The sequence below is a fragment of the Agelaius phoeniceus genome, chromosome 10 (assembly GCF_051311805.1).
Source record: "Agelaius phoeniceus isolate bAgePho1 chromosome 10, bAgePho1.hap1, whole genome shotgun sequence".
NCBI lineage: Eukaryota > Metazoa > Chordata > Aves > Passeriformes > Icteridae > Agelaius > Agelaius phoeniceus.
The window spans coordinates 11,440,375-11,468,349 of NC_135274.1; the positions used below are offsets into that span (position 1 = coordinate 11,440,375).

At 38.5% G+C, this 27,975-nt stretch overlaps 1 protein-coding gene across 4 annotated transcripts; it reads left to right on the forward strand.

Annotated features, from left to right (window-relative positions):
• Positions 1–1,116: 1,116 nt before the first annotated feature.
• Positions 1,117–26,788, forward strand: RHBDD1 (rhomboid domain containing 1). 4 transcript variants are annotated; one of them, XM_054639185.2, is made up of 8 exons: positions 1,117–1,216; positions 6,889–7,408; positions 8,675–8,807; positions 12,110–12,198; positions 14,114–14,164; positions 18,598–18,720; positions 19,133–19,157; positions 24,573–26,788. In XM_054639185.2, exons 2-8 carry the CDS (start codon positions 6,976–6,978, stop codon positions 24,631–24,633), a joined length of 915 nt encoding a protein of 304 aa, XP_054495160.2. In that variant the 5' UTR covers positions 1,117–1,216; positions 6,889–6,975; the 3' UTR covers positions 24,634–26,788. The 4 variants fall into 4 exon arrangements, with proteins under 4 accessions (XP_054495160.2, XP_054495157.2, XP_054495158.2 ...); XM_054639182.2 differs by lacking the exon at positions 19,133–19,157; XM_054639183.2 differs by lacking the exons at positions 1,117–1,216; positions 19,133–19,157 and adding an exon at positions 1,223–1,455.
• The last annotated feature ends 1,187 nt before the right edge of the window (positions 26,789–27,975 follow it).

Genomic DNA, 27,975 nt, shown 5'->3' on the forward strand with positions numbered 1-27,975 from the left:
ACATCCTGTGATTTCTATGAATTATTATGATTACCATTAATTGAAGTAACAGATCTAAATGTGCCAAAAGTAAGGAGCTTAAGGTAATGTGTCTAAATGGTGGCACACACTGAGCCTTGCCCGCCTCTTTTGGCTTCTGTTCGTTCTTGGAAGCGAGGACTATGCTGAAGTTGCTTGTTTTGGCAAAGTCTGCTCCTTTAACTTGATCTCCACCCTGTTTCTAGGAATTCAGCCCCTTTCATGCCTGCCAGTCTGCTGAGCTGTGTGCTGTTTTTGGAAGGGCAGAATGCAATTTTCTTATAAATTGTATGACATACTTGTACGAGTTGCCAAAATGTTCTATGAAACCTGAGTGCCACATAATTGACAGCAAAATCAGGCCATTTACATGTAGCTTTGGCTATGGGTTTTGTATGATTCATTTCTAGTCACATATTTGCGCCATCAGCTCGCCAACATTTATATGAGAACCTATTATTTCAGGCACTTATAATTTGCCCAGTGTATTCCCTACTGAATATTAATAAAAAAAGCTCACAGTCTGGATGTCTGTGTCAAATCTGGGGAATATTACAGTGACAGAAGCGACTAGTACTCTACAAAAGTGAAACTAATGCAGTCTTTAGCTGCACCAGGGGAGGTTTAGGTCAGACATTAGGATGAAATTCTTCACAGAAAGGGTGATTAGACAGTGGAATGGGCTGCCCAGGTGGAGTCATCGCCCCTGGAGGTGTTTAAGAAAAGACTGGACGTGGCACTGACTGCCATGGTCTGTTTAACACGGCAGTATTTAGTCGTAGTTGGATTTAATGATCTCAGAGGTCTTTTCCAACCTTGTTGATACTGTGATTCTACAATGTCTTCACCTAATTGCTTTTAACGCTTAAAAAAAAAAAAGTCCTCGAACTATTAAACTTACAGAACTAGTTACTGTTTTGCATCTGCAGTAAAACGCCCTCAAAGGCAAGCCGATTGTGTATTTTAATAGTGGGCAGTGCCAGCGGCCAACAGCCGCCCCGAGCGGCCGCCTCAGCTTTCCCGCCTCCGCGCCCCGCCCTCAGCCCGCCCGCGCACAGCGCCCCTGGCGGCGCGGCGGCCCCGGCGCATGCGCGGTGCGTTCCCCGGGCGGGGCCGGGGCCGCGCCCCTCGCCGCGGAGTGGCGGCCGCGGGTCACGCGGGGCGGCGCGAGGTTCCCGGTCTGCCGCCGCCGGAGAACGTGAGTGCAGGGGCGGGGGGATGCTGGAGCCGCCGTCGCCACCTCCTCCCCGTCCCTGCGCGGCTCCTCCTGCCGTGCTCTCTTATTCTGCTCTCCTGCCCTCCTCCTGTCTTGCCTTTGCCGCCGCCTCCCGGCGGAGAGCGGCCCCCCGGCCGTAAGGGGCGCGGCCCACACCCGGGGAGCGCCGCCCTGCTGAGGGGGGGCCCGGTGCAAGCCCCGACAAGCGGGGCCTGGGCTGGGTAAGCTGCCCTCAAGCTGCGCTCTGTAGGAGGTTTCCCTCCGTCGCGCTTCGCTCCTTCCCGCCGCTGCAAGGAGTGGTGGTGGGAATGACGGAGCTGAAGCGGCCTGAGCAGTCGAATCGCCGATACTTCACGGTTTCGCAGCCATTATCTTCATACACACACCCAGCGTCGTGCCCGTGGACTCGGTTCCCGGGAGCGCTGTGGTGGCGGGAGCAGCGGGGCTTATCCGCAGCCACAGCTGCGCGTGATGGTTGGTGCTCCTCGCACCGCCGCACTCTGGCCTTACTGCTTTCGTCTGCCCCGTTTTCCGCAGTGGTGTTTTTTCTATAAATTCCAGAAACAACTTCTTAAAAAAATCAGTAACTCGCCACAAGTATGTACTTTCTTTGTTAATGCTACAAAACAAAAAATCCTGCCCCCCAAAACTGCAAATAACTTGCAGCTGTAGCGAAGAGGAGGCAAAGGCAAGTATATCTTGTCTGCATTTGGTAAGCCTTCTTACAATTGTTAAACACCGAGTCTGAGTAACTCAGGTGTCTGTGAAATGTAATTAACAATACCTGAGCTGGTTGGATTTCCTGAAATAGCACAGTGATGTTCTTCCTGGAACTGGTTTTTATTGACATAGATTGGAAGTGTTGACAACAGTAGTATAACGCTAATACTAGAAAGCATGTGTTTCTGAATTGTTTATTTAACCAGTGTTATTTTAAAGTGGATTTCTTCAGAAAGTTCCTGTTCTTCCTTTCCTACCTTTCCTGTTCTTCCTTTCTCTTACACGCTGCAGGCAAATTGTCCTTCAAAGCTACCAAGGAATGCCAAAATTGTGAGAGCTGTTGTGCTTCACACTATTGTAGTGGAGTCAGGCAATCTTTGAGAGTTTAATTTTTCATAATATTAAAAAGTTCTTCAGATAAAGGAGGATGCTCTTCTAGTACGATTACCCAGTTACAACATTGTACACGTGTAGCAACTGCAATCGAGTGGGGAAAAAAAACCCAACAAATCCCTGACCTGAGTTAAACAACTGTGAAGTTAAAACTCAGCTGTGGCCTAATCTGAAGTTCACTGTTGTTTTGATGTATTTTTATTTTAAGCTGTGACATCCTTTTATCTTTATAAGTACAGTGATATTAAGTATTTATGACTATTTCACTTCTCCAACTTCAATTAGTGTAGATGTATCCTGGTGTTTTGAAAGGCAGTTACTAATTACTGTCTGTTAGGAGAGAGATTTGACCTAGTCCCTTGGGTTCTCTCCTGTGAAAGATGTCTCATTTATTTTGGGGTAAGGTGGCTAAAATGATTCTTGGCATGTATTGTTTAACATGTGTATATTTTCTTGTGAACAGTAATTGTTGCACCCTTCAGAACACAATTTGCAGTTTTAAGGTGAAGTTTTTAGTTAAAAAGCTTATTTTATTAAGGACTTCCTCCTTGAGTGGTACCTAAGAGGATTAAAAAAGCTATAAAAGATTTTCCATTTTCATGCTGAAACAGATATAAGAGGCAAAATAACTTCTTTATTCTCACAGAAAACTTCGAATGAAATTTAATATGTTCCATAATAAAAAAAGACTGTGATATAGCCATTTATGAAGTCATTGAATGTTGATATTTAACTTTGAATTGTCTCAGTAAAGGAGTTTAAATTGTTTTAAAACATTTTTGTTACATATGTGGGACTTCTCTTACAAATTCTGAAATGCTGTGTCTTTTGAGTTCACCATTCAGTTTTCCTTTGTGAAGGAAAGCCCTTTAAAGGCAAATCTGATGAATCCAGAAGTTGTTCTTTATGAAGTAATTAATTTTATAATTAAGTCAGGACCTTGTCTTTGCTATGAACTATGTAGTTGATTGGACATTTGAAAGCTGATTGTAGCTGACAGCTTGTGGCTGACCTTCTCCTTGCATACTTATTCAATATAAACAGGATGATTCATTGTGTTTCAGTTTTTAGTTTATTTTTCCTTGCATCGGTTGTTTTTTCTGTTGGGCATTTTCCCCACCTCTTTCCAAGGTTTGAGGGCACAGTGGAAGTGTTTGCAGTTGGCTCCTGCTCCCTTTGCCCTCCTCTTTTCCCTAAAAGCACTGGTTCTGCTCTACCTGGAGAGGCCTTTGTATCCCGAGCCTGCCTTCACAGACGAGTGCTGTGGGCCTGTTGAGGCTTATCTCCAGTGTGGAATGCTTTGTGCTTGCATCTGACACTCACCCTTCGTGTTTCAAGTGGGTTTCACATTGGTCTAGCTCTAATCTCAAGATGTAGGCTGAATGCACAATTTTTTTTCCAGAGTGTACTTGGTTTTGCATAAACATAAAATTTCGGGATAGTTATGTCTATTTTAGGGGGAGCAAGGGCACAGGGGAATTCTTTTCCTCTAAATTCAAATTACAGCTATAGGAAAAGATGGTAAAACATTTCATTTTAACTGATATTTACTAAAATAATTACTTTATGACATTATTTTTTTAGTAATGTCAAGACATAATATTTTATGGTTGCCAAGTGAGTGAGGGGGTTTGTCACAGTAAAAATAAGTTTAAATGCTTTTACTTGTTTAGTATGAAACAAACAAATTCCAAGAATATTTAGTTCAGACATTTATCTTGAGTAGGTGACAAAAATGCAGACACGTGGCAGCCTGGATGCAAGACAAATGTCTGTTTCAAGTCTGTTCTGGAAATTTGTACATTTTGAAGTAGGTGGCATGTTTTCAGAAAAAGAAAAAGAAAAAAGTGCTTCATTGTTTCAGGCCTCATTAGACTTTTAATGAACAGTGTAGAGGCTGAGGAGGAATGTTCAAACAGCTGAATGCTGTATATGTTTTAAGGGAGTTGCATTAAAGAGGCTCCCAAATAACTTCTGTTCTCTTGCTGGGGTCTTTTTCCCTTTGACTCCAACACACAATGTGTTTTGGCTGACATTTTTGGTTGCTCTCAGTAATGGGAATGGTTTATGATAACTAGCACTGCTGAAATCATGATGGAAAACTTTCCCAATCCTTTTTTTGTCTGGCTGTGTGCTGCATGAGGGTTTCTTTTCTTAGGTGCATGGGTGTTGAAAGCACTTAAATTGGGAATTTAAGGGTATCAGAAGCAGAGATGGGAACTTTAAAACATAAGATATTTGACAATTTGAACAACATGGTATGGCAAGATTTTGATGTTTTCTCATAACTTGCATTTGAAAGATGTTCACTTTGAAATTCTAACAGTTTTTGTGTCAACTGTTTTGTGGTGAAAAAGATGGAACTGTGCATGTGGTACAAGAAAAGCCAGAGGTCTGCATAGAAGATTATAAAAATATCGGGGGGTAATGGTGTGCCTGATATCAGAGCTAGTGTGGAAAAAGAGAATGACATTGACATTGATTAAACTTTGCTTTAACTATATTTTTTTGGTAATGTTAAAGTCAAAGACTAACAATGTAATTATCTGCAATGGCCAATTTGCAGGTTGATTCATTTGAGCTTTGTGAGGGCTACAGCTGTGGTATCTGCAGTTCAATTGTGATCATTTACCACTGGTTTTAGAAGGCACGGGTGTAGGAAGTTACATGTTCCAGAGGCCTGGTATGTTTCTGTTGTTTTCACTCTGTTTTGGACAAGGCTCAGGCATTATGTAGCATTTCCAATATAATAACGTGGGAAAAACGTAGTCAGTTTCATTGTAATGTAGCAAATACATTTTACATGCATTCTGGTTTACTGCAGTCCTTTTCAGAATAAAAAAACACAACCAATTTGGCTTTTTCTTCTCTTAAATTGCTATAATAAGCATAAAGGTGATTTAACCAGAAATACAGAGACTAAAAAAATACTTAATTATAAGAAGTGGCATTAATTAATTCTGTGTGTGAACTAGCATGGAACTGTGTGCTTGCCTTACTTCAGGATGAGCAGAGAAGGTAGCCTGGCCCCTAGCTGGTTGTCCTTGATGTTCCACCCTCTGCAGGTCTCCCAGGTCCTTTTGCTGGTACAGGATAACACCATCCAGAGATGCTTTTTATTTTCCATCTGCTCACTCACTTTGGGGAATGCAACCCAATCAAATTATTAAGAATACTCTGAATACCTGAATAAACATATTTAGTAAAGTGTTTGCAGGCATGGCAATGGTCTGTAGAAATGTGAAATTAGTAAATCCTAACAGACATAATGGGGAAGTTTCAATTTTGCAACTTGAGTTGTCCTCTAGAAGAACTAGATTGTTTATCTAATGAAAATGTTGAAGAGGAATAATTTTGTATTAATTAGAAAGGCATTTAAATAAAAAATAAGTATGTGTACTAAAAAAGAAGGTTAATGGGGTGTTGAAATGAGAATTTTGTATATATCTCATTCTTTCAGGTGGTTTCATTTGAAACCTGGTGGCAGAGTTTTGAAGAGGAATTGTGTTTTGCTGGTTCTACATAACTGATACTTACACAATAACGTGTTGGGTGTCTCTGGTAGTTCTGCAAAGGAGGGACACCCTGGAGGGGAGGAGAGGCTGTGCTGGGGTTGGGCCACCCTGCAGAGTTCTCAGAGGTGAAGCAGGGCTGGCCGAGCTGGCTCTGGTTCCGAATCCTGGGTCCTTCCTGTCTTGCCCAGGTGGCTCCACGCTCACAGCCCCTGTGCTCTGTTACCCAGTGCAGCTTCCTCCCTGCTCTCTTGTCAGTCCCTGTCAGAGTCAATCTGTTTCTTGCCAGATCTGTTTCTGTAGCCCTCTTCAATCTCCTGGGTTTTTCTGGCATAAATAAGGCAAAGATGAAAATTTTGTTACAACTCTTAAAATTTTTTATGCTGGTTTTGTATATGATTTCACCCTAGAGTTTTCTTTTCTCCATTGCTTACTTCTAAACTAAACTCTTTATTTTCATCCTTAGAAAAGCAGTAACAATTTTCAAATTGCATCTAGGAGTGCTTAGCTGTGTCTCTGTTCCTTTTGTCTAAATTGTGACTTTTAGTTTTCAAACTTAGCTTGTTTTGAATATTTGTAAAAGTTGGAAAAATGGTCATTAAAAAAAAAAATTAAATATGTAGCAAAAATAGGAGTCCTGGAAACTGAGACTCTAGAGAAGAATTTTGAACTGTTTTCCTTCCTGTAATCTTAATTATTCTGACTGAATGAGAATTAATGAAAACATGTCCAGAATACCCAAGTATTTTAATGGATTAAGTACAGCATGTGGAAGGATGTGAAACAGAGTTGCAGACTGCTTTTTCTCTCAATGTTTGTCTGGATTGCCTGTATAAATCTCTTTTATTTGTGTTTTGTATCAGTTTACAAATTCTGATTTCTTTTCCTCACTTGAATTTTTGTTCTGATATATAAAAGGTCTCAGCTGATTACCTTGATGAATTTTTTTGTGTTTAAAAACTCACAAAAACAGTGATGAGCTTCAAAACACTGCAATATGTATATAACAAGTTATCTTTTTTCTTTCAGAATTTCCAAAACTTGTATGGTTTTGAAATTGAACAAAGGACTGGAAATTGAAATAATCTTCACATTTCTTTGAATGAAGAAGTAACTATGGAACGAAGGCAAAGAGGAGTCAGTGCTGGACTGCTTTTGCTGCTTTATCAAATTTCTCAAGTTGGGCTCCAGAACATTCCTTCTGTTACCCTTGGGGTGCTGGTACTGAATATTTTTCTCTTTCTGAATCCTTTGAGGCCACTGTCTGAAGCGTGTCTCAGTGTAAATGAAGCTGTCCACAGAAAGAACTGGCAACGTTTGCTGCTTGCTCCTTTCCACCATGCAGATGATTGGCATTTGTATTATAACATGATTTCCATGCTTTGGAAGGGCATCATGCTGGAAAGAAAGCTGAAGAGCCTATGGTTTGCCTACATAATTGCAGTATTTTCAATACTGATTGGAGTAGTTTACCTGGTGCTGGAAGTCCTGCTTGTGATAATTCTGGATGATCCTTCCTATGAAATGAATTGTGGCGTAGGTTTTTCAGGTAAGACACAGGGTTGGTCCAATTTACTTATGTACAATTCATCTGTATATTTGCTATATAACAATAACTGTTAATTGCAGAAAGAGCATAGGTATACATCTGTATAAATGTATGAGTGTCACATCAGTATGCTTCTCCTATTTTTAAATTGAAACATGGACTATGGGCATGAACATAAAGTAATTCAGTTCATGTTCTTATGACCAGCAGGGACTTTACATGAGAACATGAAAATACCATCATCCTTGGAGAATTGTGTTTTCTGTTTCATATTGCTGGTTAATTAAAGTCTGAACTCTTAATTTTCAGATGTTGTATAAACATTTCAATAATGCTCCTTAGGTGGCTTCTAGAAAAGCCTGTCAGTTTAAAATTACTCATGCCTGTCTTTGGAGACACTCCCCTAGATTTCCTTCTGCTAGCAACATCCAAACACCTGATTTTGGTCATCTTCCTTCCAGTAATGGTCTTGTCTCCTCCTTTAGCAGATCATTTTAAAGTCAATACATTTCTTCTCTTTAAAAAATCTGCAGTCAAGTAGAAAAGTAGCCCTGCATTTCTACATAAGTAGGGGATTTCCTTGCTGTCCTTGGGACCTAACCTTAGAAGGCAAGCTTTCTTTTTCAGCCTTTAAGAAAGTTGTTAGACCACTGTGAGCTTTCTCTTGAGAGGAACTTTTTCATAAACACTTCCAATAAGTTCTCTGAATTCATTCCATCATATTGGCTGGCAGTTGCATGATAAAACAATTGCAGTCAGTTAGAAATTAATACTATTTACTGTGATTAAAGGTGATTTATCTACTTTTTTTTTCAGAAACAAGTGATTCTGGAGTATGTGTAAGATGATTTTCCATTAATTCAGAATTTGAACCTACTGTTGAGCTTTACACATATTTGTTTGTCTTGTTTTCAGTAGTGGCTTTTCTCAAGTCACAGAACATTTTTTTGAGTTCATTAATTTTGTCGATTATTTCAACTAGAACTCCCATTTTAAATTATGTTTGTATTGTTTTGAATACCTGAATAGCTACAGTGAGCAGGCACATTAAAAAGCAGCTTAGATTTGGCTGTTATACAAATATACAGTTTTTGTATCTTTTTTTTTAAGTCACTGAAAAGTATCACTGAAAGAACAGAATTGTTCTGGCATGCAGCAATATGCTTCATGGTGCTTTGAAACTGCATGGTACTTCAAATTGTTTGCATTTCTTTATTATTTGGTCACAAGTATTTCTCTCTTCATGTGATTTCTTCTTGTTTGCAGGAGTCTTGTTTGCTTTGAAAGTTCTGAACAACCATTATAACCCAGGAAGAGTGAGCAGTGTCTTTGGATTGCCCATATCCAGTAAATATGCTTGTTGGGTGGAGCTGGTGGCTATTCATTTCATCTCCCCAGGGTAAATGCATTTGATATTTCAAGGAAAGGAGAAGAGATTGGGGCTATCTGGAGTAGTTTGAAATGAATTGTGAGTAGTGTTAGCTGGTATCCCAGTGCAGTGTTGGGCCTGCAGTCTGCTTTTTCCTTAAAACCAAAAACCATTTTTTTGAGTACATCTCAAATTGAAAACCTGAAATACTGTTCTCAGCAGGTGTAATTGGGTATTTGAGGGAAGATAACAAAAGCTGATGGGCAAGGAAAGGGCTGAGCCTGTTCAACGAGGTAGCTCAACTACTCCACCATAGTGCCAGGGGCTTCATTCGCTGAGCAGAGTTCCACTGTCTGCTTGCCATTGCTGTTCTAGACCACTCTGGCTTAGTCACTCCTCTGATTTATGATCAGAATATCATCCAGTATTCTGCCAGTTTTGTCACTGTCCGTGTCACTGTCCTGCAGTGCTGCTGGTCACCTCCCTCAGTTTCCCTGGGTGCTCTGTGCCAGCACAGTTCATCTGCCCCTACCTCTGGGAGAACCTTGCTCTTCGTTGCAGTTCATTTCTTTAAGTCCTGTTTGCAAATGAGTAATTTTCCTATGTAATATTTTGTAACTGTGAATCACATTGCTGAATATATGCAAAGTACAGACACAAAACCTATGAACTGTCAAATCACAGTTTATTACACAGATTAATATTATTTATTAATCACAGTACAATTTCCCTTTTTCAGAAAGATAAATATCTCAGCAATACTGAGATATTCCTTGTCAGATACTATGATATAGCTGATAGAACGTTTCCTAGTGCAGAAGGAGAATTCAGATGTTGCTTAGGTTGAGCACTGGTTTTATGGCTTTATCCTGGCTGCTTAATTAACTGCAGTGAGGATTAAAGACAGAAGAGTGCTCTGCCCAAATGCAGTTTTGTTTGTGAGCTGCATGGCATTGCTACAGATGTAAAAGTAAAGCTTTCAGTGCATTAAAAACATTTTTGTGAAATACATTAACTGTTGTTTTAGCTGTACATAGGTTTTATTTGGTGATATGTTTAACAATACTGTTTTTAATTAAGGAATAGTGGAAGGGCGTTGTGTATGAAGTAAAACCATATCCTACTGTTTATGGTAGAGTAAAAACATGAATTCAGACATTGTGTGCTGTTCTTTTTCAGTTGCTTTATTGTAGAAATGTCTTTGGATTGAGAGTGGATAGAAAGTCCAAATATAATATAAAAAAATTTTTCATAATTTCATGGAAGTTTAGATTGCTGCCTCATCTAAACCTCTACAGTGACCTCTACAGAGGGCAATTTCACAGCACTTAAATGATAATAGAGGCTACAGAAAACAAGTAGTGATCTCCAGAAATTCATATCCTAGAACATATGTTTAATTAGTAACTGCCTACTGCCTTGCCATGAACCATAGCAATTGTATCTCTCACAGCATTGCTCTTACATGCTCCTCTGTGTGCTCAGGGCAGGTTAGAGTATTTGAAGTCTATGTTTAACTGGTTCCTTTTGTAAACTAAATTGCATAATTTAATTTTGAATAGATAAGAGGTCAGTAATTGGGGCAGAATTTTGCCCAGTTAGAAAGTTTATGCAATAAATTTGGGCCTGCTGTGCTGGGAGAGGATTTAGGAGTTTACTGACATCTTATTATTTTCTTTCTCATTAATGTTTTTGTTTTGGAAAAATTTTCAAGTGCATTCAGTATCCTTCTAATCGTCACCTTCCATAAAGGATATTGAGATGTAGGCTTTGCTGAGCAGTCTTTGGGATTGTTTGTTTAATGGAAGAACAGACGTGGGCAAAGTTACTTTCTGTTTCATCTGTGCCTCCTCCAGAACTGAGCAGATATCTTAAGTCTTAGGTGAACCAATATCATGTTGGTGATTCCTAGAGTAGGTGATTTCTATGTATTTTTTATTTTCTGAGGTCAGACATTTTCCAAGTCAGGCATGCATTTTTCATAAATTTGGAAAATCTGTTCTTGAAAATCTGTTTGGAAAATTAGTTCCTTATAGATACTTTATTTTGGTAACTACCTTTTATCTATAAATTTTCACATCAGCATTTATGTGTTACTCTCTAGAGAGTTGTTGGTTTTTAACAAGAGAGAACTGCAGCTCCCCATGGCACTAGAGAGTTTGAGGTTAAGTAGGTGGCAAAAGAGTGAATTTAGATGTGATCTTTACCTCCCTCTAGTGACACGTGCATTTTCCTGTCTCCTTTTACCACTGATGCCTGGAAGGTGGCTTGGCTTGAGTGCTTGTGCCATCATCTGTAAAACTCCTGTAGATCACGGACCTGAATGTAAAAATTGATGCCAACATTACACTTGGTGCATTAAACAGAGGTTTCATTTCTACTTTATAAAGGAAAAAAAAGCTCATTTTAGCTTGTATTATTTAAATTTTTTGACAATCAGTATAAATGAGTTATTTCTAATTGCACATATGAGGAAATTTTAATGTTTAGTGTATTGGCTCCTGTAACTTGGTAAGAAAGGTGAAAAATTTGCAACTAGTGTTTACACCTGCTTGAATTCAGAAGATTTTCTCTTACTCTATGTTTAAACACAAAAGAGTTTAACTCTTAACTTGAATTCTGAAAATTGATTTCTTAATTTATAGAGTCATAGTCATGTCAGTAACTTGAGCAAAGCTTGTTTACAGTAAACATGTTCTTCTGGTTTGATTTCTCAAAAGACCCCAGAGCCTTTTCCTTCTGTATACAAATGGTAATGATATTTTTAAAGAAATTGTTGGTAAGCATAGAAAAGAATTTGGATCTCAGCAATTCAATTGTTCTTTTAATTTTGAAGAAAGTGTATTACAAGGATTGCAGTGGATCTGCATTCATGCTTCTTTTACACTAATTGTAGGATTGCATGGATAGTGCAGTAGAAAGTATTGTGTTTGTGCTTTCACTCAGAAATATACATGGTTTTGGTAAGATCTACCCAGACATTACAATGTAAGTCACTTTTCTAAAGCTTAAAACCAGTTTACTCCTTTGGTAAGTCTTTAAATGCTTTTAGTGAATCATATTCTATAGCAACTAAAATGATCTCTCCAATTAGCTTTCTCAGGATATTTGTTAAATACTTTTCTGTAACTGTGTAACTCCCAATTTTAAGGTAGTTACAAAGAAAGACTTGGCATTACAGCCTTGCAGGCAAGTAATGTCTCTGTGCTTGGAATCACTCAGGGACTTTCTCTGGGAAGTCTCAGAGACTTTATCTTTACAACTAGTTCTACACTCTCCCTTTTGTATCCCTACCAAAAAAAGTCTCCTCACAGGATATTTTTATTTTCTAGGACTTCTTTCGCTGGGCATTTCTCAGGGATTCTTGTTGGATTGATGTACACTATGGGACCTCTGAAAAAGATCATGCGAGCCTGTGCAGGTATATCATTCTGTTGAATTTACAAAATCTGCATAAGGAACACTTTTATTTTTAAAATTCAGTAAGCCTTGCATATAGACATTCAGCCCGTTCCAGCAAGTTTTTAGACAATTAAAGATGTGCTCATTTTATTCAAGCGGATGCAGAAGAAAAAATTTTTTTTTCTTAAATATGGATAAGAACAATTAAGAAGAAATGTGACTTTCAGATATTTTTACTTAGAGGAGTAACTTTTACTCTTCTTTTCAAGTATTTATTTAGAGTATAATCTTTCAATGAAAATGTCATTTCAAGTGAAATGTGGTGAAGCCATAACGTACGTCAGAACCAAATGTTTCCATCTTGATTTTTGCTGTTATGTTGATTCTAATGGAAGTTTGTATGAAAAAGGTGGTGGGATGCTTAAGAAATGGTTGCTGGATTTCTCAATGTGTTATTACAGATTTTCATATTGCAGTAATAATTATTTTCTAAAAAATATTATGGCTTTAGATATCTTTAGTCTTAAAAATTGTTTTAAATGCAGACAGCTCTGCAAACTTTTAAATGAACAGTCCCATAGATGTCAGTGTTTTAACTGGAAGTCTAAGCCCCCACACAGCAGCTGTGCTGGGGTTGGTTGGCAGAATATTTGGCTTTTTTTTGTCTGACTACTTGATAGGTTGAGTACTTTATTCATGACTGTTCCATCCAATTGAACATGGATACGGTGTTTGTACAGTGGGGAATTAATTGTTCAGATGTGTGTGCTCTCACTGGGGCTTTGACCAGAGCTTGGGGATAGTCTGTAGGTCATGCATGTTCAGCAGCTGGAAGGGAAATGACACCAGAGCATCAGCTTTCCTGCCTTGCTGGAGGAACAGGCGTCAGGTGTCTTGTTAGTTAAAGGTTAACCTTGCATGATGCTGTGCCCCAGGGAACTGCCTGATCACTATGGAACAGGCATCAGCTCAGCTGCCAGGGCAGATTCAGGGGCTCCACCTTGGACTTGGCAAAATGCAGCCCTACCTGAGTGACCTCTCTGATCTCCTCACTAACCCTGCTCTGCTTGGAGTTGGACTGGGGACCTTCTGAGGTCCCTTCCAATCAATTTCTCTGGGATGTAGGGGGGATAGAATATAAGAAAATAAAGATAGTGTAGAAAGTAATCTTACCCCTAAGGAGTTGCAGCTGGGCCAATTATCAAAGATTAGGAACAGACCTGATTTTACCAGGCCACAGCTGCAACCAATGAGAAGAAGAATGCTATAAAAGAGTGGGGTGGCTGCTTGAGAAGGGAACTAGAGTCACTTGGCTGCTTTGTGAAGAAGAAAGAGTCAGTGCTCTGAGGAGCTGCCCATGAGAAATACCAAGGTATGAAACCTTTGTGATGAGGAGACAGCAGTATGGAACCCTGCAATAAGATGACAACACTGGGATTCAGGAATAACCCCACAGTACTGTCAGTGAAACCTGCCCTGGCTGCTGTGCAGGTTCTGTGTGACTGACAGCTGCAGGAAGCAGTGTTAAGCACACAGGCATTTTTTTTTCTCCTATGTAGCAAAGCAGGAATAATGCAGTGTTGCTCCAGTGCTCAGTTTTCTGTGCATTAAACGTTGTTACTAATGAATACTCTCAGTAAAGAAATGGTTCATTATGTGTTCTGGGAGAACATAGTAGGTTGGTTTGCTTTTTTTCTAGTCTACATGGATCTGTTGCTTGAACATGGCACTCTACTATAAAATCTGGAACATACAAGCTTGCAATAGTATATTCTCTCACTGATGCCAAAACAATCAACAGATACCCATGACTTATTTCCTGCCTGTATCTTATGAAAAAAACTCTTTAATAAAGGGTACTTTAAATTTAAATTTTGTATTCTATAAAGAAAATATGATTATTCTAACAATATATGCATTATTCTTTTATTTAGCTGGCATTTCTTTCTTCACTGAGCCTGACAGGCCAAGGGACTACTATTCAGGTAAGTACTCTTGTCCACTTAACCAAAAACTTACTCCAGCTTTAAAAACAGTTTCTGCTCATGATTAGAAAACCTATGGGGAGCTATGTAAATGGAAACACAGAGTATACAAAATATTCTGCACACATATACTTGCTAAACTTATATTACTTCTCTGGGCATGTCTCACCTTTCCTATTCAGGCAAGTGTGTGGATGGATTTTGTACAAGAGGCTTAAGCCTCAAATTAAGGTCATGACTTCCTAAAATGCTACCTCAGGGAAATAGCATCCCTTTTGCACAAGGTGTAGCAGTAGGGAAATTGTGTCTACTGAAAGCAGCCTTTTGGACCTTGGTAAATATGCCCTCATCTGGCAAATTTATCTGTTCCATTCTAGGGTGGTTTTCCCTGTCTAACAAGGATCTTCTTCCTTTGAGCCCTCTCTGTAAATGAAGTCATTTATGTGCAGAAAGCCCCTCCTCAGCAGACTGAATTTAGGCCATCTGCAGTTTATAGATGGATGGTGGGAATGGTGGCACTGAGTGGAGCTCATTTGATTCACCTCTCCTGCAGAGCGTTGAATCATTGCCTGTGGAGTGTACAGAAATAATAGGTGGAGTCTTTGTGTGTGGGGGCCAGGAGAGGCTGGGAGAAGGGCTTTGGGTGTTGGATCTGAGCTAAGGGATGCATATCCTGGCATCTCTTACCTCCTGCAGTGATTTATCCTCTTTCCTAGGTATCTCCTGGAAGAGCAGTATAAATGCATAGTGATAACTCTCTCAGATATCTGCCAGAGTGCAGTGGCTTGTGGCTTAAAGATGTTCTCAGCAGAAAGTTTTATGGGAGGATTTTGTCTTTAATAGCCCGTGGTAGATCCTTCTTCCATCAATTTGTCAAGAGCTCTTTGAATGAACATGAACACTTTTAACACCTACATCATCAGAAGAGACTCACAGTGTGTTTCCTGCTTTAGAATCTGTCATTTTTTGGTTTGGCTTAAACCTGCTAACTGCTAATTTCATTTGATGCATGTTAATTCTTCTTTGGGGAGGGAGACCAAACCTTCATTCTTTATGTACTTCTTTCCTTAGTGGCTTTTTAGACTTCAGGCCTGTACTCACAATGGCTATCTTTTCCCTCCTTTCAGAAAGTTGGAGTCTGTCTAGTTGCTTATAAAGAAACTATTTCACACCTTTGATCATTCTTACTGTTCTCTGATGTTTTGTCAGGCAGGGGTTTTTATTTTGTGTAGTCTTTTATAATTGAGATGTGCTTACTTTGAGCCAAGTTTATAGCTACATTTATTCTCCCTGATGGACTTTGTCTTCCAGGATCTATCTCCTATTTTATTATTACATTAAATAGTTCCCACAAGTAGGATTCTGGGCCCTTAAGTATTTTTGAAACATCTGTTTTGTAATTCCTAAACAAAAGATCTTAGTCTGCTTTCTTCAGCAACAGCAACAGGGATTGTTCCAACTTAAAAGTATATTTACCCAGGATTTTCATTACTCTCATTTACTGTCAGGTCACAGAACATTTGATCTAAAGGCCAGTAAAGAAATAAAACAATTTTACTACTGAGAAGTGAAATGAGAGGTGAAGGCAGCGTGTGCAGCAAGCACAAGTGACAGCACAAGTGACCTGTTCCCATGGCTGGCAGTCCCAGCCCAGGGGAAGGGGCTCATCCAGGTACAGGTACTGCTCAGCCCAGCTGCTCACAGACACTGAACCTTCCTCCACTATCCCAGAACAGCAGGGTGGGTGGAAACTCAAAAGATTTACATTGGAAAAAGTCCTTTAATAGCTAATGAAGATAAGAATTTGTACTTGACATTTAAACTCTGTGATCTGTTACAGCCCCTGTACAAACCCCAGCTGCTGGGAGCCTGGGTGGGTGCATGAGACCACCCTTGTGGAGGAGCAGCAGAGAGCTTCTCAACAGCCCTTGCTGTTTGCTTTTCCAATTCTTTTCAAGTAGGGAAAATGGAAGAGATTTCATGTAGTAGATCTGCCATGATGGGGAGGGAAAAAAAAGCTGTTGTATGCTGACAACAAGGAAGTCTGTGATTTTTTTGGTGTGTTTTGAGCAGTCCTCAAATGCTGTTACTTTGAGTTCTTTTGGACAAAGGGGAGATGGAGAGAGTTAACCTGAATTATCCTATCCTCCAAATTTGCCTTTAGATATAACCATTTAATTTTTTCTTTGTACTAAATTCATTTGTCAAAAATGACTTACAACTGCAGTTCAGAAAATATATATTTGTTGTGTTCATTCCCTGTTCATATACTTTGTAATTGTCTTTCATCCTATTTGCAGAAGTCTTAATGGAAGATTTAACCTTTTGCTTGGTGTATGATATATGGAATAAATTTGGCCATCTGTGAATGAAGAAAACTCTCTCTAGTGTCATAGGCTAATGATGCATATCTTGATTAGTTTTTCACTTTCTGGCATTGCTGATTTATTACTATATGCCTTTAAATACCAATTTAAGTAGAAAAATAGATGAAGCTATGGTCAGAGCAGATTTTATGAAACAGCACAAGGAAACAGCTTTGAAAGAAAAAAGGTTTTAAGTGTAATTTTAGCACATTTAGTATTTAGCAGCTGAATTAGGTTTTCTCTAAGTGCAGTTCATGAATAAAGTATTAGGACATTCATTTTGATTAATAGGAACACCTTGAACATGTCAGTGTTACCAAACTGTGTCTCATTTTAAAATAAAAGATTACAGCTTTCTGAGCACTTACAACTTGCTGGCAGTGTGAAACATAAAACATAGAAAAAACTACAGCAATAGAACAAACCTAAAACACAGCATCCTTTTGCTTTCATCAGATAATTTAAAGATTTTAGTAGCAGGATTTTTACCCTCTTCATGCATGTAGTTTTGAAGCCTTCAGAAAATAAATTTATAGCTGAGAAAATATTCATTCAGATTCACATAAAGCAGAGGAGAGTGAGGGGAGTGTACAGACATAACAGCTAAATGCTTTCCCTCAGTCAGATTTCACTGCAGGTGTAGGAAAAATCTTCCAATGTCAGTTGTGTTCCAAGACGAGAAAGAATTGGAAAAAGACAGAATGTGTGTGTTTACTGTGTATGTGTACATGTGTATATAAAGTCAATGTAGGGATATTTGCAAATACAGAGGAAAATATATAATTCGATGTAGAAGTTTGTGCAGTTACTCTGTTCAGTTTTTCGTGCTTTTACTGTATAACTTTCAAGACAAAGTATTGCTGGTTTTATTTGACTAAAGATTCTAGAGCTTGGGATATTTTTCTTTAGCAAAATAATAGCAACAGAAACTTCACAAATTTCACCTGGAATTGATAGAACCAATGAAAGATCATAAGACTATCATTGATGCTAATTATCTGAAGGAAAAGGCCTGCTGTACTTGTTTAATACAAAAATATTTCCATTTTTCTAATTTTGAAAAACCTTTGTATAATTTTCTCTCAGCTGGAAGAAGCTGGCAACCTTTGTGTACTTTGGTTCTTCAAAATCCCTTGTTCAGCTCTCTGGAAATGAGCACATCACAAAAGCTTTGTATTTTGAAAATACAGAAATGGAATAGAAAAACTGAACTTTTCTCCATAGTTTTCCTCAGTTGAAAAGTGTGACTTTTTTCCATAATTTTTCTCAGCTTAGGTTTTCTGTGCTCAGTCAAGATCAGATTGTGTTGTTAGCAGGAAGAGAGTGTTGCTCAATTCTCTAGCCAAGGAATTTTTTCCTTTTGAATCCCATGTGTTTGGGTGGGTGATGGCCTGTGCTTGGTTTTGGCCAGCTGTGCAAAGGCCAGGAAGGTTTGTCAGCAGTGCAGCAGCAGCAGTGAGAGGGACATTGATGAGATCTGTGCTGTGCTGGCTTTTGGCAGGGCAGGTTTAGCTGTGCCAGAGCACAACATGAGCTCTGTACAGCACTGCAGGAATTTGCAGGAATCTTTTCCTGTGGCTTCTCTGGGTCCAAAGATGACTGGAATTTATGATGACATTGTTTTATGGGCTCTGGGGGAAAGGGGAAGAGAGGTGGGGAGAAAAAGCCTGAACAGTACCTGGTTTGTGTTCTGGTGATAGCAGTAAGGTCTCCAAATATTGACAACTAAATGTTATAAGGAGATGAGGAAAACTGTCTTTCCATTTTTGTCTGAAACTTCTTAGTAATAACAATTCTATGACACTTACTTGTAACAGTTATAAAAAATTGAGATGTTTGGTCCATCTTTTTTCTCTTGTTTTTTTTTTTTTCCTCCTGTTACTATGCTGTGGCTTTGTAAATTAGAAGTTAATTTATGGCATATATTGTATAAGTAATTGAACCCTAAGAATTTTTTTCTTTCCCAAATTAAAACGATTTGTGGAAGAAAGATAGCAAGAAGATAATATCTGATTTCACACTTGCTGAGTAGCAGCAATTTATTTTGTTTTTTGATTCATTTTACAGAGTATTATGGCTATTATCCAGATTATCAGTACAGAGCTCCAAGGAGCTACTTTGATTATACAGGTGGGCTCACTGAAGAAGAACAGCTTGAAAGGGCAGTGCTGAACAGTCTTAATGAAAGAGGTAGGAATTTTATTGCATTTTTATCTCTTAAGTTATGATTCATACTGAAAGGGACTTAGGAGGGAAATAAGATGTATTCCTCATGACTAATTTTTGGACATATATTGTAATTTTGGGAAGGAATTGATATAAAATGAGCTTGATTGTAAGGGGTATTGTCTATTTTACTGTCTTTTTAAGATGATGTTTTGCATAAGTTTTAACATTGAGTTTGAGAAAAAAATCCTTCCTTTTAATATTAAGCATTTTGAGATGTTACTTGAAAGAATGAGCCATTTTTGTGGAGTTTTTTGAAACTATCAAGAAAACAGAATATGAATAAGTGATAAGATTATAATATAAATAAGTAGACAGTATGCACTTTAAAAGCTTACATGTATGACTTTGAAACATCTGCAACTTTCATTTGTAGCCTTAAATAATCACCAACACTCCAGGTAAGATGTATTTTTGTATCTCCTTGTGTTTTTGAGCAAAGGTAAGTTTTGTGCTGTCAGGGGGAATGTGTTTTGTTGGAGAATGTCCTTTGATGAAACACAACAATGAATTTCACTAGTACCTCACTAGTAGATTGCTGTGGCAAACTGAATTTCACTTTAAGCTTCCCTGCCAAAAGCAGCATTTCTTAACACTCTGCCAGTGCCTGGTTTCAGTGCTGGGTGCAGTTTTCAAGCCTCACAGGCAAGTGAAGCATGACAAGGTACCATCCTATATTGTTTCCAGTAGAATTTGGTGTGATCACATACGGAGGGATCTTGCTTTATTTTGCACTTCTTTCTCCTGCCTGCTGGAACACTTCAGTTTGGACAAGGGAGACCTAAGATTTGAGCTCTTAAAATACTGCCTTAAACAAGCTGTGTAAAGGTTCAGTTTGCCTATAGGCAGATGTCTTGTTTCACAAAGAACATAATACAGAGCATGTCACTGATCACACCTGTTTCAGGGACACAAAGGAAGAGATTAAATTTACTGTACTAATGGGCAATTAGGATACTCTTCCCTGTCAGTTAGTTTGAAAAATAATTAGCTTGAATGAGCACTATCCTTTGAACACAATATGTTTTCCCTAAAGCGTGAACATTCAGGGATTCTTGCAATTACATAGATGATGAAACAGGTACTTAACATGACAAAAAATTACATAAAATGATTTGAAATAGGTTGTAATAGCAGGTACCACAATTAATTTAGGGCTCTCTTATTATATATATTTTTTTTCAGGGATTTTTAGGATATTTTAAGGGGTTTTTTTGCAGGAGTTTTTTTAGGAATTCTCTGGGAATGTTTAGGATACCTTTAAGGTTTTTTCAGAGTTTTAAAAATTATTTTAGGGTGTTTTAAGGGCTGTCTTATTACTAATTGGAGTTCTTAGGAGTGTTTTTGGGTATTCTTGGGGCTTTTTTAGGACTAAAAAGTTTTTTGGGCTTTTTGAGGAGTATTGAGGGTCTATGGAGAACTTTTTTGGGACTAGGGTATTTCTAGGGTTTTTGAGGGAATTTTTTAGGCTTTTTTATCAGGGCATTTTAAAGCTATTTGGGGTATTCTTGGAGGTCTTTTAAGACTATTTAGGGGTTTTTTAAAGGTTCTTTGGGGATTTTTAGGGGTGTTTTAGGGTCTTCTTTTAAAAGAAGGGTATTTTTAGGTTTTTGTGGGGTGTTTAGGACACTTTGAAAACTAGTGCTTTTTTAGGGTTTTTTTAGGGTCCTTTCAGGGCATGGCAGAGGCTGAGGGGCACTGTTGGGGGCTTGAGGGTGGGAGCTGAGGGAGGAGCAGGGAGAGGGCACAGTGGGTGACACGCAGAGACGCTGAGGGTGACACCGAGAAGCTGGGGCCTGCAAAGCTTTTTCCTTGCCAACAGCCTTAGGCTGAATTTAGTGCCTAGGGTTAGGGTTACACCTAGGGTTAGGGTTTTGAAAACCACACAAAGCCCAGAGTTCCAGGCACACTGCAGCTGCAAAAGGCATCCCCAGGGTTAGGGTTTGGGTTCTAAAAATGTTACCAGTGTGCTTTTAACAAATTGTTACTTCAAAAAGAGTTTATTTTGGTGATACTGATATTGACAGATGAGATTTTGAAGCATGATGAAAATAAATATAAAAATCCTTAAGTATGAATGGATTAAAGATTTAGTCTTTAGCCATCTCCTCTCCTAAGCAAAACAAATTATCAGACTTATGGGGAGGGAATGGTTTTGTGTATTTCTCAATTTTAGCATCTTCTTTTAAAAACAAGAGAGAGACAGAGACTGTTCAAGATTGTTCTGGCTTGCTCTGTAACAATCCAGCTATGTCTGGATTCATTGTATGTTACTTTCCTTCTAAACTCATTACCCTCAGCTACTTCCCTGCTAATTTGATTTTTCATTTGTCAGCTGTTCCAAAGCATAGCACAGAAACAGCAGTTAATTCCATCAGTCTTCTTCACCAGTTTATGTTCAAGTCTGTAGATGAGGCATATTGACATCAGCCCCAGGAAGAATACTTTGCTTCATAGCACGACAAAATTTTCGTCCATTGACAGAAGCTGAAAGGGCTGTGCTAGAAACAATAGCAAAGGCTAATGAATGTGGTCTGCTTGGAGCTGAGCAGGAAAACTGGGCAGTGATAAGTACCAAAAGCCAAAGCTCTCAGTCTGTATAGCATGTCTGCGTTTTGCAGAGGGAAGGACAGGAAAGAATAAAAGCAGTTTTGCCATTTTATATTTTTTATTCAGTTGTAGTTTCTGTCTGACTTCTAGTGAAACACAAAACAGTGAAAAGGTTGCTATGTTTTGTGTGTCTCAGCTCTTTCTGGAAGCCTCCTAGTCCTGCTAAAGTATGAAAGGAGGAAAAATGCCTGCACTGCCTTTCTTTAAAATTCTCTGTACAACTCAGTAAATCATAAGTGAGTTTGATTAGACCTAAAGACTTGACTGTTCATTGGCTGGAAGAGATGAAATGAGTAAAGCAACACTGGGCTTTTGACTCTGGCTTCTTGCTGCCTTCCAGTTTGCTGCTTCTACCTCCAAATGCATCAAAAATACCTTGCAATGAGCTGTGCAGGGAGGTTGTGGAGTCCCTGTCCCTGGAGGTGTTTAAGTAAAGGCTGGATGTGGTGTCAGTGCCAGAGTCTGCCTGACAGGGGGTGTTGGGTCATAGGCTGGACTCCATGATCTCAAAGGTCTTTTCCAACGTCATTGCTTCTGTGGAAAAAAAAAACCTTGGATGTTTATAAACTAAGAGAACTCCCATTTTCTTAAATAGAGCACTTTAAACATTGGTATTTTTGCATTAAAAAGCAAGGCAAGTCAGGTTTTCAATATATTGCACTGTATGTGATCTCTAGCACACCCAAGTGCTGGTTGGTAAACTTTAATAATATTTTGTGGTTATAACATATTTAGCAGGGCTATACTATTTATGGAAGAGACAATTTATATAAAACTGGTAAAAATGAAACCCAAGCAAGTGTTGGAAGTTGTTATGACATTTGATCAAATATCCAGATCAGAGTTCTCTGTTTTGGTTAGCTGTGTGGTCCTTGCTGGGTTCAACAGAAATTACCTCATTATCTTCTACAGCAAAGCCTCTCCAGAAGTAACAGATTTGTAGAAATGAGAAGTGTCTGGTCTTTGTATGGGTGTTTGTGTTTGTATAGTTTGGTTCTTGTATGGATACCACATTCAGTAGTGCCAGGACAGATGGTGATACTGAAAATGGTAAGCTGTTCAACTGAAATGTTCTAGATTGTTCTTTAACACAACTAAAGCTGGCATGAAAAAAAAATACAAACATACTGCTTTGTGATACCTCTGCTATTTATTTGCTACACTCCTCTTATCAGACCTAATTGCATATTTCTACTAGTGAGACTTTAACAGTTTGGTAGCTTCACATATTCCTCCTGACTGTTACAGAGACTGTCTTGCAAATCATGTTATCTAACCTAAAAATAAGGTCATAACTTCAGAAGAGGAAAAATCAAGTGAGAATGTTTAATGTAGCACTTCTGTGGCATTGCATTAATACAGGTGTAGTTACATCTGTTGCAATTACAGTGATTTTCTTTTGCTCCAAAGTGCTTTAATTGTGAACTTAAGTAACAAAAGAAACTCCTACACACAGTGACAGGGTAGGGATGGAGGTCTCAGTCTTCTGTATTCACAGAACGTGGTTCTAGTTCACAATAAATTTGTAAAATACGCCATGGAAGGGTTAATGTTTTGTTCTAAGTTTGTTGTACTATATCCTTTGGCTTTGTCTATCACCCAGTGTTGTTGCAGGTTTCCATGTCCTTTGAATGCAGTCTTAGATTCCATTAGTCTTTAATTTGTTTTTGCTGATGTGTTGAAAAGCCTGTGTTGGTTTCTTGCACAGATGTCAGGTGGTGTTTCAGTAGTAGCGGTGGCCTAATTACCATTTCTGAATACTGTGGCTTATAAATATTTTGATAAGATGAAGGTGTGATTTCATTAATATTTCTGCAGTAATTAAAAGAAAAAAGGTGTCAGGGAACTATTTTAGGTAACAGGATAATTTAAATATCTACATGCAGATACAAATACAATTTAATTTCTTTAAAACATCCAGACTTTGCTGTTCACCATATTGTTTGATGTAAAAAAAGATCTTTTCTTCAACCTAAAGCTTGTCAAAATATATTGTGTAGCCTTCTATTTTTGGGTCAATATATAAAAGAGCATTTTTCATCTTTTTTTATAGCACCTCATTCTATTACTAGTGTTTATTAAAGCACATGTGTATTTGAAGTGTTGAGCATATTTTATGGGGACTATGCAAAGAATTGTCTTAACTCTGTGAGTGGTATCTGTTTTCTTAAATAAAAGTTAACCTGGGATGCTGTATAGAAAAATAAATGTTTTTATAAGAAACTTTGTTATTTAGTTGACAATTTCACTACTGGAAAGAATTTAAAAAAAAAATGCAAGTAGTTTAATTATGATTATTTAAAAATCAATTATTAAAAATCAATTACAGCATTATGATGCAGTTTTAACCCTATGTGGCCAGGTGAAAGCTTAAGAAATGCTGAATGTTACAAAGGTTTTATTACCTTTAAAGCAAATCTGCTTGTCCTTAACACTGTAATTATGCTCAGAAGGCAGGCTGTGATTTTGTTTCCCAGAGCCCCTCAGCTGAGCTGCTGTGTGTAACCAAGCCCTGCGTTGTTCCTTTGCCGGGCGCCTCGATGTGAATTCTGGAGAGCTGCTGGAAGGGCCCGTCCTGGCTCCTCGGGGTGCCAGGGCCCAGAGCTGTGGGGCTGGGTGTGCTCTTGGTGCTCAGATGATTTTGCTTACACTTGGAATGGCTGGGCTGCCACGTGTCCTTTCCTTGTGAAACTGCTGCCAGCTGGGGGTAGGAGCCGTGTGTGCATCTGCTGTGGGGCTGCACATGTTGGACTCGGTACTAAAAGCAAACACAAAAGCTGCTTTTACCAGAAACAACTGCTGAGGACACTGAAATAGTTTAACATTCTGGAGTTTACTGTGTAAAGCAGGGATCGTGAAAAATGTGAATACTTGTTAATACTTGTTATTCTTAACGGGTTAATACTTGTTACATGTTCTTTTTGTTGTGGTTTGTTGTTTGGTTTGGTTTTGTTGTTGGGTTGGGGTGGTTTTTTGGGTGGTGGTAGCTTTATTGTTTGGAGGAGTTTTCTGGTTTTGGTTTTTCTTTTTATTTGACTGTTTTTCAGAGCAGTTTCTGGATGTTGTAATTGCCCTGAAACCATCAGTATTGAAAACATTCAATTCCCTGTCTCCTTTGTGTTGTGACGCTTTGGCTTACAGGATATATGTGCATTTTTCTCTTATTACAGACCAAAATAACAGTTGTTTTTCATTGTGTCTTGTAGATTTTGGTGGAGGAACACACAATTATGGGCAGCGACCTTATGGGTTTTGGTTTCCACCTGAGAACTCAGAAGAGGACATGAGAAGGCGAAGGCTTCGTAGGTTTGACAGATGATGAAGTTGGCAGGTGTTGATGTAAAGTGCTATTCAGGCTTACCAAAATATTTACAGATTTATTTGTAACCTGTAATTTACAGAATAATTTGTAATATTTTTCCATTATTTTTACTACTTGTTGCAAAACTGCATAGGATTTTGTGAGTTCAGACTCAAAGTTGGAACTTGAGTTAAAAAATGTGAGATAAGAATAAATATGTGATCTTTGGCCATATCCGTCTTAATGCACCTTAAATGGAAGAAGAATGATGGTTTTTCCAAACTGTCTTTTTTTCCTTAAATTATTTTGTATAGCTTTAAGAATTCCTTGGCTTCTTGACTGCTGATGATCTCAGACAACAGGTTTTCTTCATCCATTGCAACTGAAATGTTACGTTTTCTATGTAACTTTAAAACAATGCCATTTTTCCTTACAAACCTTTCTCAGTTATCTGTGATGACCAGCTCCTTTTTTTGGGATTACCCTATGAAATTACACTTGAAAAGATTGGTTTGATGACAGTAGCTGGGTTATGTGAATCCAGGCTTAAGCTCTTGAGCGGACAAATAGTTGCAGCTATCCTTCCCCTGCTGTCCTTACCAAGGAATTATTTAATACAAACTTCAGTGTTGCAGTCTTCCTCACACCATATTATCTAGAACTTGGATGAGATAAAACTGAGTTGTTACTACTTATGTGTTCCTAAAGCCTTTCTTAATATTTATGTTTTAAATCAAAAACTGCTGCCCTTTACAGAGCTGAAATAATTTATTAGGAGTTTTGTGTAAAGGTAGGTGGCTATGCCATACAAAGCGTATATTTATTTACTAATATTTTTAAAGTGTCTGTTTCCCTTTCTAAGAAGGCTTGGAAATTTTCTTTTGTATATGCTGTTCATGCAGCTTTAAAAATTCCACTATTTCTCAATATTTATCTTGTTTGAAGACCAATCTCAGAGCTGAGAGTTTGTAGGCTTGTGGAGATCATACCTAAACACAGGCTACCTTGAATTCTTCGTTTTTGAGAATTTCCTTACCCAACCAGAGGAGTTGACAGGAGACCTGAGAGGTCAGTTGTCCCACTGGGCACACCCTCCACATAAATCTGTCCTCTCCATGGCACTGCTGCCTCTTAATGTTAACTGATGAACCTTGAGAGCTTTGGTTCCAGTATCACCATGAAAATCACTCCTTGTCCAGGCATTTTATCCTCAGAATGAAAGAACTTGGGGATATTCCTGTAAATCTATTGCAGAGCGGTGTGATTGCAGAAGAATAAATTGGTTATTGGCTTTTGACACAGACCTGTTGGATTCTCCTCATCAGCACTGATGGAGTGAGGATTAGGATTAGCAGTTTAAGTGTTTCACCAACCTGTGCTTTATGAAGTCTACTTTTCTATGAGGTTATTTTTTTAATATAAAAACCAGTGCTGTATATTTCATACAGAAAAATATCCTGAAAGGAAATTTTTTACTGTGTTTTTTTAAATAAGTAGTACCTGCCCTTTCTGTTTGTAGCTAATGTATGTAAGGGAAGCTCTTGTTTGCTGGGAAAAGCACAATATCAGGATGCAGACTTTGGGCTCAAGGTTTTGGGACACAACAGGCACAACTGCAGTGGGAATCCAGGTACAGACAGAATGCTGATTTCTGGTGTGTTCTTGGGCTTGGTTGATTTTGTATATATGCAATAGCCGTACAATAAAACAGCAGACACTTTTATAGAAGGCCAGCTTTTTTATGTTCACTGAAAATAAGTCTCAAAAACCTGTATACTTTTCTCAGCAGGTAATAATCAGATGTAAATGAAAAGGATGTAGCATTGGTTCCTCAGAAATCCTTTAATGCTCTGGTCAAAAGTTGCAGTGCAACATACTGTGTGTGCTAAACTCTGATATTTTTCTTATTTAAAAGCACAGGATGTGCTGCTAGTCAGGTAAAAAAGATACTTAAGGAAAATCAAAAACCCAATTACAATTCTATAAGCACTTGGTTTTGTAAAGTGAACTTAGACATACATGCCATTAAATATTCACAAAAAATTCAGTACTAATAAATGTTCTGTTGTTTTGACTTTTTTTGTATACAGAATTGAAATAAATATTTTTTTAACATTTAAAGCTGTTTGGTTTTAATTGTAGTAATTAATAATGTGTATGTTTTAAATGACAGAGCTGCTGCTATGTTGTTAGAAATAAGACTTGTGATACCACGGGGGTAGATTTGATTGTATTGAGACTAACTTTGTTTCTTTTTAATTTAGGGAAAGCTTTGGAGTTAGATTACAGAGAAGTTCTGGTACGTACAGTATTTGGAAGGTTTATTAACACCTGCTCATTGCAGGTGGGTTGGCCTGGATGGCCTTTAAAGGCCCCATCCAACCCAAACTATTCTGTGAGTCCTCAGCAGGATTTTTGCCATGAAAGCCCCCATCAGTCAGTTTTCAGAGCAGTGCTGAGAGCAGAGGTGGCAGATGAATCCCCAGGGTGCTCTGTTGCACTTGGTCTCTTCAGGGACAAAAATTAAAGGCAGTTACTCAGGTAAGCATTGGACCTTGCTTCTTCTCTGGCCCTCATCACTGCCTGACTGCCTCAAGGGCTCTTGGAGCAAACGTAGCTTTGTATAAAATATTTCAGCATTTGCAGTTGGATTCCTTTGTTGTAGGAGCTGTGATTTCTTGTGAGTTGTTTGTACTTCCTCTAAACTCTGTGATCAGGTACCATGTAAGAAATTCTGCTCCCTAATTAATCCTAATCAGCAGACTTGTTAATGGGCACATTCTTGAAATTTAATGGTTGAATGACCTAACATATTACTGTTAATAAGTAAGGGTTTCTCACAGCCCAGAATTAAGATGTGATGAAAGAACTGTGTTCAGCTTTTAAAATTCTTTTCCCTCTTCCATCTTGTCTTTAAGCACAGGCAAATTCTGTGGTTTTCTGTCAGTGTGCTGATTTCCCTCACAGCACCACCTCTCCTAAACGGAAAAAAATGCCCCTTAAAATACCAAGAAAACAATATTTATATAGGCATATCAGGTGTAGTAGGAGATAGTGAAGGGACTGGCCACTTTAGGCCAGCAGTTTTGCTTTTTTTTTTTTTTTTTGCCTGCAGGACTGAAGTAACTTTCCCTGGCCATCCCTTGCTCTGTTTAATGATGATACCCCTGTGTGCCAAGTGTCTATGTGCTGTTAGACAATAACAGAGAACTGCTCGACCTTTGAAGCTGCTGCTTCTCTCCAGAGGTGCGAGGGTGGAGATGGCCCAGCATGCAGGAGTGAACAGTTTGGATCCAGCTGCCCTCCCT